The 17,286-nt window shown below is 59.8% G+C and overlaps 1 protein-coding gene across 5 annotated transcripts in view; it reads left to right on the top strand.

Annotated features, from left to right (window-relative positions):
- The window catches only part of COL18A1 (collagen type XVIII alpha 1 chain), a 112,772-nt gene that overhangs the window by 23,451 nt on the left and 72,035 nt on the right, over positions 1-17,286 (top strand). The window contains exon 1 of one of the 5 annotated variants that reach the window (XM_055279958.2): positions 382-476. The exons of the other annotated variants lie outside the window; for them this stretch is intronic. Within the exon in view, the coding sequence (XP_055135933.2) occupies positions 401-476 (76 nt within the window). The 5' untranslated portion in view covers positions 382-400. Of the gene's footprint in view, positions 1-381; positions 477-17,286 lie in introns of those variants that run through there. 5 annotated transcript variants of the gene reach the window in all.

The raw sequence follows: 17,286 nt of genomic DNA, 5'->3' as shown, positions 1-17,286 counted from the left end.
CCACGCCCTGAGCGGGAGAGCGCGGGTCCATTTCCGGCCCTGGAAGTCCCCGGAAACTGCCACGCCGTGAGCGAGAGAGCGCGGGTCCGTTTCCGGTTCTGGAAGCCCCCGGAAACCCTGCCACGCCCTGAGCGGGAGAGCGCGGGTCCATTTCCGGCCCTGGAAGCCGCCACCGGAAACTGCCACGCCGTGAGCGAGAGAGCGCGGGTCCATTTCCGGCCCTGGAAGCCCCCGGAAACCCTGCCAAGCCCTGAGTGGGAGAGCACGGGTCCCTCTCTGGCCCTGGAAGCCCCCGGAAACCCTGTCACACCCTGAATGGGAGAGCGCGGGTCCCTCTCCGGCCCTGGAAGCCCCCGGAAACCCTTGGGTGCCAGGCCTGGCCAGGACGGCAGAGACATGCATGCTCAGCCCTTGCGTGAGACCACGGGAGTGTCCGCTCTCTGTACGTGCTGCTGATTGCCCGCTTTGTCCAGCAGGTTTGGGAGCTCGTGGCTGCATCCTCCTGCAGACACTTGCCCATTCTGGGGTCTCCTCTCTGTTTTTTCTCCTCTAAGTGTTGAGGGGCCTGGGAGGGAGGCCTTGGAGGGTGCCCATGCTGCTGGGACTGATGCTCCCCGCGGTGGAAGGAGCTGCCTCTTGAACAGCAGGGGGCTGAGCAGAGAGGAGGGGATGCGGGGGTGCGGTGAGCACAGGTGCTCTCAGGACGCAGGGGCATGTCAGTCCTGCCGTCCCAGGGCCGCACCCTAGCAGGGCAGCCTCTTGAGGTGCGGACGCCCCAGCCTCACGCTCACACTTCTGGAAGGCAATGTCTGTGCGTTTGCTTTCTGCTGCAGTTTAAAAAGCCGGGCTCTCGGGATCATGTGTGGGGCCTGGTCACTGGAATATCTGGACCCGGTGTTGATGGGCAGCCACGCTGGGGGCTGGGCCCAGCTTTCTGTTCTCCGTGCGGGTGCCGTATCCACCTCCATCGCAGTCCTTTCTCTCTAGACCTTTTAAATCACAGTGTCACCTCTCCCTGCTGTCCTGCCGGTGGCCCCTGGAGGCTTCTCCTCCCCCTCTTTCTTCTGGGGCAATGCTTAAGGCTGGCATTGAATCAGGAGGCCAGATGTGGTCCCTAGTAACTCACCAGCAGTCCCTGAGGCTTCTGGCTCCTCTGGCCCACCAGCCTCCCATGTCTGCCTCAGGCCTCTTGACCTGCCTGGCGCTGACCAGACTGTGTGCCCGGGTGCCATGCCCATGGGCTCCGCCTCCCGCAGGCAGGCCCTCTCTTGCTCCGCGGCCACCCCTGCTCCTGACCTCACACCTCTGCGGCGTGTCTGGACACACCAGCACCACGGCGGGCGGGGAGCGGAATTCTCCAGGTGGGGTGGGCAGGCCGGCAGGTGTTGAGGTTTCTGTGCATACTTGTGCGTACCCTGGACTTTGCTGCGAGGGGTGGCCAGTGCTCTGGGTGCCTTTGCCGGACAACTGGTCTGCCGGGCCGAGCATTCACGCTGGTCGCCGTCACGTGACTCTCATGCGCCTGGCCTTGGGGTTGGGTCTGCAGGACTGAGAAGCAGCGGAAGGGGGGGGCGAGGCCTTGGGAACGTGCCGGCAACTGGTGATGAGCTCAGGGCTGACTAATGAGCCCAGGTGACTCATACACCCGGGGCCTGGATGAGTCTGACTGGGTCAGGCACTTCCCTGCTTGTTCTGTCCTGGGAGATGTTGTCCCTGGCCCTGCAGAACCGGGAGGACACGAGGTCTCCCGGGTCACAGCCAAGGCAGCCGACTCCTGCCCACTGCTCGCACTGGCCAAGGCCCATCGGCACTGCCTCCTCCATGAAGCCTTCCTGACTGCCCCCCATCCCTCCGTGGGCAGCTCGAGTGTGCATCTTGAGTGCTGTGCAGTGTGGGGTCCGGTGCTCCTCTGGGCAGGCGGCGTCTGGGCCTGGGGGCTCTCAGAGTTTGAGGAGGTGGTGAGGGTGGCCTCGGGCATCAAACACGTAGCGCTGTGGGAACTGGGAGACTGGCTGAGCCCGCTCTGAGGAAGGTGGGGCCAGGGGCACCCTCAGCTGACCCGGCATGCAGGGGTGACCAGTCAGGCGTGGCCAAGGATGGGGTCTGTGGGGTCAGGAGACATCAGTAGCAGCCAGGACCGAGGCCACCAATTTCCACCTTGGCATGTTCCATGTTTTGAAGAACTGGAAACAATTGGATTCTTTAACTTTTTTAAGTTGAGGTGAAATTCACAATGCATAAAATTAACCGTCTTAAAGTGAACAATTCAGTGACATTTAGTACAGTCAGAAGGCTGTGCAGCCATCACCACTGCCCAATTCTAGAACATTCACACACCGGAATAGGGAGCCCTGGGCCGTCACGCAGCCACCGCCCGGCCCCGAGAACCTGCGAGTCCACTCTCCACCTCTGTGGATCGGCCGTTCTTGCCGTTCATGCAAATGGCTCCCACAGTGCGAGGCCTTTTGTGTCTGGCTCCTCTCACAAGCCTCACGTTTCCACGTATGTCGTGTTGTGCGGACCCATGATTCATCCCTTTTCGTGGGTGTGTAATAGTCCACCATAGATTCTCTATGTTTTAAAGCATGTTTTATGTGCCCAGAATGTCTCTGCACTAGAGACTATAGCTTTCTTTCTTTCTTTCTTTTCTTTTTTTTTTTTTTTAATTTGAGATGGAGTCTTGCTCTGTTTCCAGGCTGGAGTGCAGTGGTGGGATCTCGGCTCACTACAACCTCTACCTCCCAGGTTCAACTGATTCTTTTGCCTCAGCCTCCCAAGTAGCTGGGACTACAGGTGCGCCACCCCACCCGGCCAATTTTTTTGTATTTTTAGTAGAGATGGGGTTTCATCATGTTGGCCAGGATGGTCTCGATCTCCCGACCTTGTGATCTGCTGGCCTCGGCCTCCCAAAGTGTTGGGATTACAGGTGTGAGCCACTGCGCCCAGCCGAGACTACAACTTTCTTTTTTTTTTTTTTTCTTTTTTTTTTTTTTTTTTTGAGACAGAGTCTCGCTCTGTCACCCAGGCTGGAGTGCAGTGGCACAATCTCGGCTCACTGCAAGCTCCGCCTCCCGGGTTCACGCCATTCTCCTGCCTCAGCCTCTCCGAGTAGCTGGGACTACAGGCGCCCGCCACCACGCCCGGCTAATTTTTTTGTATTTTTAGTAGAGACGGGGTTTCACTGTGGTCTCGATCTCCTGACCTCGTGATCCGCCTGCCTCGGCCTCCCAAAGTGCTGGGACTACAAGCGTGAGCCACCGCGCCCGGCCTACAACTTTCTTTAACGGCATCCCTGGAGGGATCTGAGGGTCTCTTTCCCTGTCTCCTTTCCTTTGGAAAACATTTCAGCCAGGCCTCCCCGAGATGAAAGGCCAGAGTCCCAGGTATGGGCTTTGCAGGTGCACAGTTGCCATGGTGAGCTGTGGGTGACGGTCACTGTCAGCGATGGCTCCTGCAGGTCCCTGTGAGGAAGGGGCAGTGCCCAGAGCAGGAGGAGAGGGAGTCAGCGGACGTTGATTGGCAGTGCCCCCCCATTCCATCATTCAGTCACCCACTGTGCGCCCAGCACCCAGGCTTGGCTGCATAGAACGTGGCCCAGGAAGGCCCCACTTCCTGTCTCCTCTTCTCCCCTCTCCAGTCTCATGATGGGGCTGGAGCATCTTCTAGTTTTGAGTTCTGAGCTAATGAACGTGCTCATGAGCAGGCTGTGGGATCCCAGGACGGTGGAGCTGGGAGCCTGACTGCAGGTGAGGGACAGGCTCTGGCAGCCTCTGTCAGCATCCTCTCCAGGGCCTGTGAAGGCCACCGTGTGTCCTCAGCTGCCAGTGCCCCCTCCCCACCTCCTCTGGGCCCATGTGCATGGGACCTGGGCTCCCCCCACCAAGCCTGCCCGCCTTGGTCCAGCAGAACGGGTCTTGCCTCTACAGCGGTGCCAGGCCAGGAGTGCCATGTCCGTGAAGCGGGGTCATGGTTTGGGGGCCCCCCGTCTTCCTAGCATCCTCTCACCCTCTCCTGCATGTGTTGTGTCTGTGAAGTGGGGTCATGGTTTGGGAGCCCCCCATCTCCCTAGCACCCTCTCGCTGGGGACCCCCCATCTCCCTAGCACCCTCTCACCCTCTCCTGCATGTGTTGTGTCTGTGAAGTGGGGTCATGGTTTGGGGGCCCCTGTCTCCCTAACACCCTCTCGTCCTCTCCTGCATGTGAGGTGGGGTCATGGTTTGGGGCCCCCCATCTCCCTAGCACCCTCTTGCTGGGGGCCCCCTGTCTCCCTAGTGCCCTCTCGCCCTCTCTGGCATGTGAAGTGGGGTCATGGTTTGGGGGCCCCCCATCTTCCTAGCACCCTCTCACCGTCTCCTGCATGTGCTGTGTCTGTGAAGTGGGGTCATGGTTTGGGGGCCCCCCGTCTCCCTAGCACCCTCTCACCCTTTCCTGCATGTGCTGTGTCTGTGAAGCAGGGTCATGGTTTGGGGGCCCCCCATTTCCTTAGTGCCCTCTCATTGGGGGCTCCCTGTCTCCCTAGTGCCCTTTTTGGCATGTGTAGTGGGGTCATGGTTTGGGGGCCCCCATCTCCCTAGCACCCTCTCGTTGGGGACCCCCCCATCTCCCTAGCGCCCACTCGTCCTCTCCTGCATGTGCAGTGTCCGTGAAGTGGGGTCATGGTTTGGGGGCCCATCTCCCTAGTGCCCTCTCACCCTTTCCTGCATGTGCTGTGTCCGTGAAGCAGGGTCATGGTTTGGGGGCCCCCCATCTCCCTGGCGCCTTCTCGTTGGGGGCCCCCTGTCTCCCTAGTGCCCTCTTGTAGGGACCAGCCCCACAGAGTCAGTGGGTCTCTCCCTGTGTGAGGTGATGAGAGAGTGTAGAAATAAAGACACAAAGAGGTAAAAGAAAAGACAGCTGGGCCCGGGGGACCACTACCACCAATGTGCGGAGACCGGTAGTGGCCCCAAATGTGTGGCTGCGCTGTTATTTATTGGATACAAAGCAAAAGGGGCAGGGTAAAGAGTGTGAGTCATCTCCAATGATAGGTAAGGTCACCTGGGTCACGTGTCCACTGGACAGGGGGCCCTTCCCTGCCTGGCAGCCGAGGCTGAGAGAGAGAGAAGACAAAGAGAAAGACAGCTTACGCCATTATTTCTGCATATCAGAGACTTTTAGTACTTTCACTGATTCATTACTGCTATCTAGAAGGCAGAGCCAGGTGTACAGGATGGAACATGAAGGCGGACTAGGAACGTGACCACCGAAGCACAGCATCACAGGGAGACGGTTAGGCCTCCGGATAACTGCGGGAAAGCCTGACTGGTGTCAGGCCCTCCACAAGAGGTGGAGGAGCAGAGTCGTCTCTAAACTCCCCCAGGGAAAGGGAGACTCCCTTTCCCGGTCCGCTAAATAGTGGGTGTTTCTCCTTGACATTGATGCTACTGCTAGACCATGGTCCGCTTGGCAACAGGCGTCTTCCCAGACACTGGCGTTACCACTAGACCAAGGAGCCCTCTGGTGGCCCTGTCCAGGCATAACAGAAGGCTCGGACTCCTGTCTTCTGGCCACACCTCACTATGTCCCCTCAGCTCCTATCTCTGTATGGCCTGACTTTTCCTAGGTTATGATTATAGAGCAGGAATTATTATAATATTGGGATAAAGAGTAATTACTACCAACTAATGATTGATGATATTCATATATAATCATATCTAAGATCTATATCTGGTATGACTATTCTTGTTTTATATTTTATTATACTGGAACAGCTCGTGTCCTCGGTCTCTTGCCTCGGCGCCTGGGTGGCTTGCCGCCCACACCCTCTCGCCCTTTCTGGGATGTGAAGTGGGGTCATGGTTTGGGGGCCCCCCCATCTCCCTAGCACCCTCTCGCCCGCTCCTGCATGTGAAGTGGGGCCATGGTTTGGGGGCCCCCCATCTTTCTAGCGCCCTCTCACCTTCTCCTGAGTGTGTGGAACTCTGTGGTGGTCAGAGCTAAGGCTCCGAACAGGTCGAAGCACCTCCCCAGCGCTTCTCACCCTGAACGCTCTGGGAGGACACAGCCTTTTCTTAAGCTATGATTGACATGGCAGGAGGGTCCTCCCAGCCACCCGGGTCCTCTGCTGTTTGCTGGGGAGGGGGCTCAAGACCGGGATCCTGGGCTTCTGCTCCAGCTGTGCCCAAGGGAGCTGCTGAGGAGGGGCCAGGTGGAGCATCCACCCTGGGCAGGTTCAGGGTCATTCTTGGTGACCCCAGGTCCGGTTACAAAGGCTGATGGAGAGTGTGGGTGGCTGCCTAAGTCTCTGGAAGCCCAAGAATGTGGAGATGGCGCGTCTCGGCCCGGGGTCTCGTGGCTGGTCTGGGAGAACTTGCCTTTATTTCTAGGCAGGAGGCTGCACCGCAAGGGAGCGTCAATGGCCCGGCTGGCTTTCCCCGGCCCTCAGCCCGCACTCATCCACCAAAGCAAGCTCCTTTGTGGGGCTGGCCTGGGAAGCCGAGATCACGAGGCTCTGCCAGCTGTGGTCACCCCATGAGGCAGGGTCAGCTCGGGAGCAAGGCGGATCAGACGGAACAGAACGCGTGGACTGCCTGGCCCGCCCTTAGTCAGCTGGGCCATTGAAAATCAAGTCTGGGCCGGGCAAGGTGGCTCACGCTTGTAATCCCAGCACTTTGGGAGGCCGAGGCGGGCGGATCACGAGGTCAGGAGATCGAGACCACGGTGAAACCCCGTCTCTACTAAAAATACAAAAAAATTAGCTGGGCGTGGTGGCGGGCGCCTGTAGTCCCAGCTACCCCGAGAGGCTGAGGCAGGAGAATGGCGTGAACCTGGGAGGCGGAGCTTGCAGTGAGCCGAGATCGCGCCACTGCACTCCAGCCTGGGCAACAGAGCAAGACTCTGTCTCAAAAAAAAAAAAAGAAAAAGAAAAAAAAGAAAATGAAGTCTGTAGAAAGACCTAGAAATAAGGCCTGGGGTGCCCTTGCCTGTTGATGCGCGGGCCGAGCAGGACTGTTCGCAGGCAGGCGCTGGTCTCTTGGCTTCCAGGTGGTTTGTTTGCCGAGGCTGAGGGTGACGCTCCTGTGCGGGAGGAGGTCGCATTCCATTCATAGCTGCTTATCTGGGCCGTCAGTCAGGACTGGGAGGGAGCCTGCCTCTGTGCTCTCCAAGGGTGGGCGACGGAGAGCGACGGACAGACAGGGTGTCCCACCCCTTCTGGGCCAAGGACAGAGGGACAGTGTTTGCAGAGACCTGGGGAGGCCCAGGTGACCTCCACCGAGCACCTGCTGTGTGCAGGGCCAGTGCTGGCTGCAGAGACAGCAGAGCCTGTGTGGACCCCTGGCCCAGGGGAGGTAGGCAGGCAGCACCAGGCGGCCCTGGGGGTCAGGGATGGAGGCCAGGCCTAGACGGCCCATGGGAGGGTGGACTCATTCTGACCGATTCCTGGAAGCCCCCGGAAGGTTCTGTAGGGCCCAGCAGACCCCAAGGTCCCCAAGACAATCCAGCTGGCTCTCTGTGGCTCTCGTTGTCTGCCATTTGAGACAATTTGGACACAGGCAGGGCAGGCTGTCGCGGACGGTCGAAGCCACACGCATTGGTGGGGGCAGCAGAGCCCCTGCCCTCAGCTTCTTGGGGTACAGCGGGGGCACCAGGGTGGGTGAGTGGGTGGGTGGTGACTGACTGCTCCTGCCAAGGGCAGCCCTGGTTCGGTTTGCACTTGCTGCCCCGGTGACGGCTGCTCTCATTCCTGCCCTGGTGACGGCTGCTCTCATTCCTGCCCCGTTGCTAACGAGGGTGTCATAAGCTGCTTTCCCGGCCCACATCCTGTTAAGCCCATGCAGACCCTCCCACCACTGAGCCTGCTGTGGGCTGCAGGCCCTGGGAGGTGCCCACCTCAGTCCCCACTGGGCTCCTTCCAGCACTTTAGAGCAGGTGCAGGTTGGAGATAAGGAAAGTTCCAGAGCACAGACTGGAACAAGCCCCAAGCCTCTCCCTGCCCCAGCAGGGCCTCCCTGGGTTTGGGGGACCAGTGCCCTCATGGGGGGTCCTGAAGGTCAGGGCTGGGGCTGGGGCTGGGGCTGGGCTGGCGGAGGTGGCCTTGGCGGAGGCCACGTTCCAGGGTCTCACTGAGAGTCTGCAGCAGGCAGCCTTGCAGACGCCGCTGAGGGACCCCCCACTTCATGCTGTGGGTGATGCGATCCATCGATTGCCTCCAGGTTTAAATCAGGTGGATATTTACCTAGCGGCCTCCTCTGCCTCTGCACAGGGCCTGGAGTGGGATGGACTGGGGTGCTCAGCTGGAGGCTCTGTAGACACAGCCCCCTGGGCTATGCAGGCCTTGCTGGGAGCCACATTGCTACTTTTCATCACCCACTTTTTGGGCGAGAACCCCCTCGAGTCCTCACATCTGCCACACCTCAGCGCCTGTGGCTCCAGTCAGAGAGTCTGGACCACACTGCTGGGGTCAGAGCGTGACAGGACAATGGCCAGTTTCTGTGTGATTGCTGGCGGGAATCCTGAGCTATTCCATGTGCTGGGATCTGGAAGCTTCCTTGAAATGTCTCTGGGCACGTGGCTCTGTGGGTCGGGGTGGCACATGGCCCTGTAGCAGGCTGTCCTACAGCAAAAGCCTGCTCTGTGAGCCAGCCCTGTGCAGGCCTCCCTCGGTACAGCCGCGAGGGGCCTCACCCTCTATCCACAGAAATCAAGGGCTGCAGAAGACAGAAGCCTGCGCCAACCCCTCCGGCAGAGTTGTGCCAATTGTCCCACTAAATTCACCCCTCTAGGGAGAGGTGCCTCCTGCAGCCGCTTTTCTTAGAATGAGAACCCCCAAGTAGGTTCTAGAAAAAACAGCAGTGTGCACAGATGTTAATCCTCTTCGAAACTTGACTGAATCATTTAGCCAAAGAAAACAGTAACAATGGCTTCACTTTGAGAGGGTCACGGACACCCTTTCATGTTTGATTCCTTCTGACCTTGTGAGTTTATAGAAGGACAAGGAGAGAGGGACACGCTGGGTTTGTTCAGATGTGGACAGAAAGTTTGGATGATAGGACAGAACATTTAGTTCAGTATTTCAACTTAAGGCTCTTAAAAGCCCTTTATTTTTGTAGGTAACATGCTTTAAACAAACTTTAAAATTTGAGGTTGCTGGTGCCCACTGTGTGTGGATTGGACCAGCTCCATGAGAGTGGGGCCCGGGAGCCTCTCTAGTTGCCTTTGTGTGCGTCTGTGCCTGTGCCTGGTAGTAGCTCTGTCTGGAAGATGGGCAGGGCCACAAAGCACCAAGAAAATACTAGGGCCTTTGCAGGTCTCGGGTGGATTCAGGTTGATCCAACAGACGCCGGCCCAGGGCCTGCAAGGAGGCTCCTTTCGCATGGCTGCCGTGGCCCCTGTGAGCTGGGTTTGTCCTATGAGAAGAGCTTCTGCAAGAACACCTTTTGAGGTCACCCCTTGGGGAGAGGAACTGGACAGCATTTGGAGCCCCCAGCAGCTCACATTCCTGAGCTCTTGGTCTCATGCAGGGTTCGATAATTTTCTTTACACTGACAGGCAGCATCCCTTTGGCCAGCTGTGTGACTGTTGGGTCATGTGTCTTCTCTGTGCCTCAGTTTTTCTCCCCTGCAAATGGATTCACTGAAAGCACTGGCCAGGGGAGGGGCTGTGGCATGGCAGGACAGGCTGAGGGGCACTGAGCAGGTGCCAGCAGCCAGGTGGTGTCAGGTGAGTCCCCCAGGAACCCCAGTCTGTGTGCATAGTGGGAAAGAGGCCATCAGGGGCAGAGGGGAATGAACACCCACCCTTTGGGGGCTCAGGTGCCAAACAGATGTGTGAGCAGGTGCATGAGCCAGGCGTGTGAGTAGGTGCATCAGCCAGATGTGTGAGCAGGTGCATGGGCCAAGTGTGTGAGCAGGTGCACGGGCCAGGTGTGTGAGCAGGTGCACGGGCCAGGTGTATGAGCAGGTGCACGGGCCAGATGTGTGAGCAGGTGCATGAGCCAGACGTGTGAGCAGGTGCATGGGCCAGGTGTGTGAGCAGACACTTCCTGTGCAAGCCCGTGCTCCTGTGGCTCATGGGTGTGTGATCCAGAAACCTGAAGGCAGTGGCTTCACCGGGGGGTGGTGACATTCAAGCTTTTGCAGGAGGGGGTTGTGGCAGGGCAGGACAACAGGGTGCAGGGCTGCAGCATTTCTGCCCTCGGGGACAGGCAGCCCATGCTGGGATGGGCGCAGGAGCTCCCAAAACCTGTGCTGTCAGTTCAGAAACTGAGTACCTTTCCCATCTGACCCCCCAGGCAGCCATTAACAGGTCCAGGTGAGAGAGTTTGTGCGTGAGACCTGCTTTCTTTGCTGTCTCCAGGGGGGTTTGCAGCATTTCTGAGCATCAGGCCGGAGGCTGGGACTCCCTCCCTGAGTCAGGGTGAGGGCTTCCCGTGGCTCTGTGAGCTTCAGAGGCTTGGCATGTACAAGCAGGGCTGTTACGACAACCTTTAAAAAGTCACAGAGAAGAACCTAGTGCGTCTTCTCCTCAGAGGGAAGCAGAGGCTGAATGAATTTGCACCTGGACGTTCTGCCTCCACCTTCTTCCTAACCAAAGGCTGTATATGCAGGTGGTTCCTGGATGTATCTGGGGTGAGGAGGGCTGACTAGCAGTGGGGAGATGGGGGCTCCCCCACATCTTGGCGGGGGTCCTGGTGGGTCGCAGCCCCCAGAGCCGGGCTTCCCAGAAAGGGGCATCGCTTCTCTCTTTTGGGCTGTGCTGGGGTCGCTCTGGTGAGGGGTGACCCAGGACCTTTGAACAGCCGGTCCTAGACCAGGCCGTGGTTCCTGTGATGCTGACAGGCTGTGCCTTGAGAGCCTGGGTCGGGAAAGCCCAGTCAGAGGGGAAGCCGGGGGCTGGTTCTGACCCTGCATGGTTTCCTGAGGGATGTGCTCAGTGGGATTTGCCCCTGGAGCACCGAGGGCTGAAGGAAAGCCACTGCCCTGCTCTCTCGCAGCCCTGGTCCCTGTTCTTCTGTGGGTGCAGGTGGGGACGGTGGGGTGAACCCGGCCTCCCGGGGACAGATATAGGGATGCTGGGATCCTGCACTGAGGTGTGAGTCCCAGGAAGTGGGTAGGGGGTTGATGGGAGGAAGAGAGGAAGGTGGGGTGGGGGGCAGGAGGAGAGAAGAGGAGGAAGGGGGTGGGGGGAGGGAGGAAGGAAGAGGAGGAAGGTAGGGTGGGGCTGGGAAGAGGGAGAAGGAGGAAGGGGGGGTGTGGGGTGGGCGGAGGGAGGAGGAGGAAATTGGGGCATCCCCATCAGAGACCTCCTGCAGACCTCCAGCTGTTTGGTCCATGAGTGGGTTGGTTAGGCCTGGGTTCAGAAGCCCCTTCAGTGTTAGGCCCTCAGCTGGGCCATGGAGCCCTGGCCTTCCCTCTGAGCACAGACCCACCAGGAATGGGCAGCCCGTTCTTAGTGACCCTGGGCGCTGGGGAGCACCCATCTTCTGAGCCCCAGCCCGGCCTCCATGTGTCAGGTGGGAGGCACTGGCAGGGCCAGGCTATGGGAGTCTGGGAGGGAGTCGGAGGTTGGCTGGGGCAGAGGTGGGGTCAGGGAGCAGGAAGTGAGTGTTTGCCCACTGGGGTAGATGCTGGGTAGATGGGGAGCCGGGAGTCCTGTGGGGTGAAGGGTCTGCCCTGGGCTGAGGCATGTTGGGGCATCAGGAGCACCTATGGGCCCCTCGGACGTCCCCTCAGTGCTCCCTGGCACAGGTCTGCTCGGAGGGTGTTGGCCTCCTCTGCAGTCAGGATGGTGGGTCTGTTAATTGGGACACCTGTGAACAAATGCTCTTCCCATCAGTAACTCCGTGAGCCCCTCTCTCGAGCCCCTGTGAGATGCACCCTGGGGTCCCGGCCTCACCCGCTGTCTTTCACAGCAGAGCTGTGAGTCCGTGGCCCAGGCAGGGTGGCCAATTCCTGCCCACTGCAGTCGGCAAGGGGGACACTGGGGCCTCAGGCTCATCTTCTGGGCGCCTTTATAAAGCCAGCACAATGTGGGGCCTTTGCAGATAGCATTCTCTGTGAGCAAGAGCATGTTTAAAGGGGGCTCATTTTGAAACCCTACCTACAGGGCTGCCATCCCTTTGGTGAAATGCCCACGTGGGTGACAGTAATTCTAGCCCTTGATTTCCTTGAGCTGATGGTGGGCCTGTGGGCTGAGAAGCCCCTGAGTCAGGAGGTCCCAGGCCCAGGGACAAGTGAGCTGAACAGCAGTGTCGCAGCAAAGCAGCCGCCCTCTCCCCGGGCCCATCCAGCGTGTGCAGTGGGCAGAAGCCTGCGTGAGCTGGACAGGGACAAGGGACTGTGCCACCGCCCCAGTGTGAATCTGCGTTCATTTTCCTGACTTCCTGCATTTCTTGTGATTTTAAAGCTGGGGAATGGAGGTTCCACTTCCTGCTCTATCTGGAAGGAGAGGGCTTTCAGTTAGGCAAAAAGGTTGTCTTTGTGGGCGCCTGTGCCTCAGGCCACGTGGAGGCCACATGGAACTCCCGTGGGGGAGGGGACCGTGGGACTAGATGGCGGGAAAGTGCCCCAACCCTGCCGTCCTGGAACTGTGCTGGGGTAGGGCTGAGGCTGGGGGAGGGCTGAGGCTGGGGGAGGGGGTCTGGTGGGGAGGGAGCTGAGGCTGCTTGGGGGACCGCCGCTGGGGGGCCCTAGAAGGAGGGAGCCGTCGCTGTGGGGTCCCTGAGGGGAGGGAGATGTGGCTTGGCGGGGAAGCTGTGGGGGGAGGGAGCTATGGCTATTGGGGAGCTGTGGCTGGGGGGGTGCCGTGCCTGGGGGTCCGTGACTGGGGAGTTGCTGGCTGGGGGGCAGCCATGGCGGGGGGAACCCTGGCTAGGGAGGGGCTGGCTGTGGCAGGAGCCGTGGCTGGGGCTTCTGCTCCCTGCGTCCGTTCCTGTACATAGTGAAGGTGGGTTCTATTGCCAAGGTTCTGCAGGTGGGGGTGTGTGCTGTTCACACTACAGCGTCACACAGGCACTGTCCTGCACACACACACACACACTCAGACCCTCACACTCCAGGGCTGGGCAGAGGACCCCGGACCTGGCCTCCGGAGCTCATCCCTGGGTGCCTGGACAGGGAGTGCTGCTCACACTGTGCACCCATCCTTGTTTTCTCGATGTTGGGTTTACTTTTCCTGCCGGCCGCACGGCCTGCCCTTCTCAGGACTTAGGGCTACTCTGCAGGGCTGGTGTTCAGGGCAGGAAAGGGAAAGGGGCAGTGCAGACGGAGTGTGTGCTGTGGAGGCTGAGACCCGATTTGCACTGAGCCCTTCCATGGCCGTTCAACTCTGGTGGGAGTCCACTGAGGCTCAGGGCGCCTCTGCAGAGTGCCAGGGCCACGCGAGCTCCCCAGCACGTGGACAAAGGTGCATCTAATCCTTGCAGGCAGAGTGGCTTATTCGACACGTTAGCAGGTCTGTCTGTGCAGCTGGAAGGAAGAAAATAAAGTTAGATGCCCACATGTGACTTGGCACCTAGAGGCACATTCCAGATAGCAACCTGGGGCTCCCTGGTGTGGTCTGGGGGCCGGGGGGCTGCTGTGAGTCTGTGTGGAGATGGATACCGAAAGCCACAGGACGTGCTTAGGGACTTTCATGGCAATTTGGCAGGGCCATTCCCAGCACAAAGAAAGGCTGTCAGTGCAGGCCACACTCATCACCCACATCTGACCCCACCAGGCACCCCACAAATGTGACCCTTATGTGTCAGTTAAAAACTGCACTTAACATTTTTTAATTCGAGAAAACCTGTCGCTGTAATCAACAAACGTGTTCCTTGGTCATTTCCCCAACAGAACACGGTGGGAGGGACCTGCTCTTCCGCAGCACCCCAGGCAGGCCTGGACGGCCCGAGCGGCCGTGGTCGAGGGGCACAGCGCGTTCCCTTTCGGCTCCTCTGGTGCGTGCCTCCTGTGCGTGTGAGCAGAGGCCGTGTGGATGCCGAGCGCTCGCCGATCATGGGCTGGTGGGCAGAGAGGTCATGACCTTTTACTTTCTAGGCCTTTACATATTGCAACGTGTGCGTTACGTTCATAATAAAAATGTCCAACGAAACCAAGAGCAGAGTGAACTTTTTGGTGAAAGTTCCCATTGGGACTTCGGTGCCTGCTGAGAAATGCCTGGGCCTGTGGCTCCCCCTGGCGGCCGGTCCCCGGCTTGACGGAAGCGCGTTGCGCGGGCTCCAGCCGTCCTAGGCCAAGTCCTCTGTGCGGGGCCTCCGGCTCTGCGGGCTGCGGCCGTGTTCAGAGCGTGTTTTTGCCCGGAGCTGCTGCCAGCCTCGGTGGCATTGGGCGCGTGCAGCAAGCAGGGTTTGGATTTGGAAGTGCAGCTCGTCCTGGTGCCAAGCACAGAGCCTGGCCTCTAAGATGCTCGGGAAATGCCGCTCTCTGCGCCCCTGAGTGCTCAGTGCGAGCCCGTAAAGTCCGTTACAGTCTCCGGCTGTGAATGTAGCAAGGAGTGGGAACTAGGCCTGGGAGATGGGAGTGTTTGAATGACTTCCTGAGCGAAAGCAAACTGGGAAATCTCGGGCTGCGTGCTGGTGCCCTGACCCCGCACCTCCCACCCCTTCTGTGGGGCCAGCTCCCAGAAAGCGCGAGGGGAGGCTGGCAGGCGTGGGCCGCATTGGCGGAGGGGCCAGTCCTCCGATGATGGGGCAAACGTCTCCGGCCCAGCCCCCAGTGCTTGGGGATGCAAGGGCAAGGGCTGCGGGGTCGGAACGTCGGCTGTGGCTGTGGCTGTGGCTGTGTGACTGCTCCGCACCAGCTCAGCTTCCTCACCTGTGCACACAGGCTCCCGCTGGAATTTGCTGCGTTCTCCAAGCGCTGCAAGATTCAGAAGCAGAGGCCTCCCTGGGCTCTCACAGCCCCTTAGCTTCTTGCCCACCCACGTAGAGGGTCCAGAGCTGCCCCTTGCTGTCTGTGAGGAAAGCGGGTGCTTCAGGCCTGCCAGGGGTCCACTGGGAGTTGCTGGGTAGGCTCCTCAGGCCCTGCCTAGGGCTGACCCCTGGCTCCAGGTCCTGGGCCTCCATGCCATGTTCCCCGGAAGCAGTGAGGGCCTGCTGGGGTTTTAGCCACGTTCCCCAGAAGCAGTCAGGGCCTGCTGGGGTTTTAGCCACGTTCCCCGGAAGCAGTCAGGGCCTGCTGGGGTTTTAGCCATGTTCCCTAGAAGCAGTCGGGGCCTGCTGGGGTTTGAGCCACGTTCCCTAGAAGCAGTCAAGGCCTGTGGGGTTTTAGCCACGTTCCCCGGAAGCAGTCAGGGCCTGCTGGGGTTTTAGCCACGTTCCCTGGAAGCAGTCAGGGCCTGCTGGGGTTTGAGCCACGTTCCCCGGAAGCAGTCAGGGCCTGCGGGGATTTATGTCACACCCTGGCTACACGTGGGGATCGTGTCTAAGCTTTTTGGAAATGTCGATGCCAGACTCTGCCCCAGACCTAGAGCTAGGAACTGGCCCCTGGCCGTGGGCCCAGGCAGGGTGAGGTTTCCCAGCACCCTGGGTGATTTGAACTTGGGAGCAGGGCTGGAACCTGGGGGCGAGATCGGCACTTCTAGGACGTTATCGTGCGTGGGAACCACGGGACGCTCACTCACAGGAGGCTCAGCAGCTCTCTCGCTGTGCCGAGGCTGATGGAGACCTCACATCCCGGGGACACCCGTCTTCCCGCTCCAATCTCTGCCCACCGCCTCACATGGCCCTGGGAATTACAACAGACTTCCCATCTCCCCACTATGGGTGCAATCTGCTGCAGCTGCCCAGACCCGGGGTCTTAGCAGGTGCTGGACGCCACAGCTCCCCTACACACAGGGGCTGCTCCTGCGTGCCCCTGGTCCCTCACCTCTACTCCTGGCACACACTCCTCCACCTGCTGCCCTTCAGGGTTCGTTGAGGTCTTATTTTGGTTCTGTACTGGGAGAGGGGGAAGCAATGGGGCCAGACGCTGCCCCTACTGTCCCCAGAAGATGAGGGACAGCACAGATGCCCAGGCTGAGTTTTCCTGTGTTAAATCATAAAACCCCCAAATGCCCATCCCAGGCACCCCACCTGCCCCAGCAGCTGCCTCCAGGCCTCGGGACGCTTGACCCCACCTCGAAGGCTGCCGGCTCCTGGCCTGGAGGTGCCCCCACCGGGTCCTCCAGTCCTGCTGCCCGGTGGCTCTGGCCACGGTTCCCGTCCCGGGCTGTTTATGTTCCCCCTGCTCCTCTCCATGACCTGCCATCTCCGCTTCACCAGCCGGCACCTTCTACAGAACATGGCCATGAGCTTCCCATGTTCTGCCGCTGGCTCTTCACGCCAACAGGTCTCTGAGCAGGGCCAGCTCACAGCGTGGCGCCAGGTCAGCTCTCACCTGTCCCCCTCAGACGCCCACCTCTGATACGCACCTATTTCCAGCAGAAAATGTCCCATATCCTTAAAGGACGGAGCACACTGCTGGGAACACGGTTCTCTCCATAAAGGAGGGCCTCCCCACGCCACCCCCAAGTCCATGGGAGGCCGCCCTCAGCACAGGGTCCGTGGGATCTCAGGGTCTCTCCCTGCCAAAGTGCAGGCCTGGTGGCCCCCTGGGACCCCCACTCCAGGGAGAAGACTGTACATCTTGTGTGCTTCTCACAGCCACTGTGTGGGGTACAGAAGGGGCTCTGCCCACCACCTCACATGGCCAGACCCACGCCACCCTCGGGGAAGCCCAGCCTGGAGCCTGCAGTGGGGGCAGACCACCCTCAGCTGACCTCCCCACAACCTCACCCTTGTTTACGCAGTGCTGCAGGGAGGTCACCTTGCCCTCCTCCACAGCCCAGGGGAGGTCACCTCGCCCTCATCCAAACAGTCCTGCGGGGAGGCCCACTTGCCCTGACCGCACAGTCCTGCAGCTTGGCTGTGCCCTTGAGTGGGTGGCGCTGCCCTGTTGCCCACTGTGGCTGCTGTGGGGCTACAGCCTTGGGCCTGGACACTGGCCATGACTGGATGCCACCCGCTGCACACGCACAGGGTGCACGTGAGGAAACCCTGCCCGTTCCGTACCTGTGCCTTGCTCTTTTTCTCCTTTAAATCCCACCTGTGAGTTTTATTTTCGTAACTGCAGAGCATGATGAAAACCGTGAAGCCACAGAGGCACGCGTCATGTGTGTGGGGAGGGCCCCTCACTCTCCGGCTCCACATCACCCACGTGTCACACTCACCATGGGTGTCCCTGACCCTGAGCCCACCCTTACCTGTGTTCTCAGTTGGGCAGGCGCTGCCCTCTCTGCCTCCGCCTCCACTTCCGCCACCTCCTGGACATC

Source organism: Symphalangus syndactylus, chromosome 5 (genome assembly GCF_028878055.3).
Source record: "Symphalangus syndactylus isolate Jambi chromosome 5, NHGRI_mSymSyn1-v2.1_pri, whole genome shotgun sequence".
NCBI classification, from domain to species: domain Eukaryota; kingdom Metazoa; phylum Chordata; class Mammalia; order Primates; family Hylobatidae; genus Symphalangus; species Symphalangus syndactylus.
The sequence above is the reverse complement of the archived record's forward strand: the minus strand, read 5'-3'. Positions and strand labels throughout refer to the sequence as shown.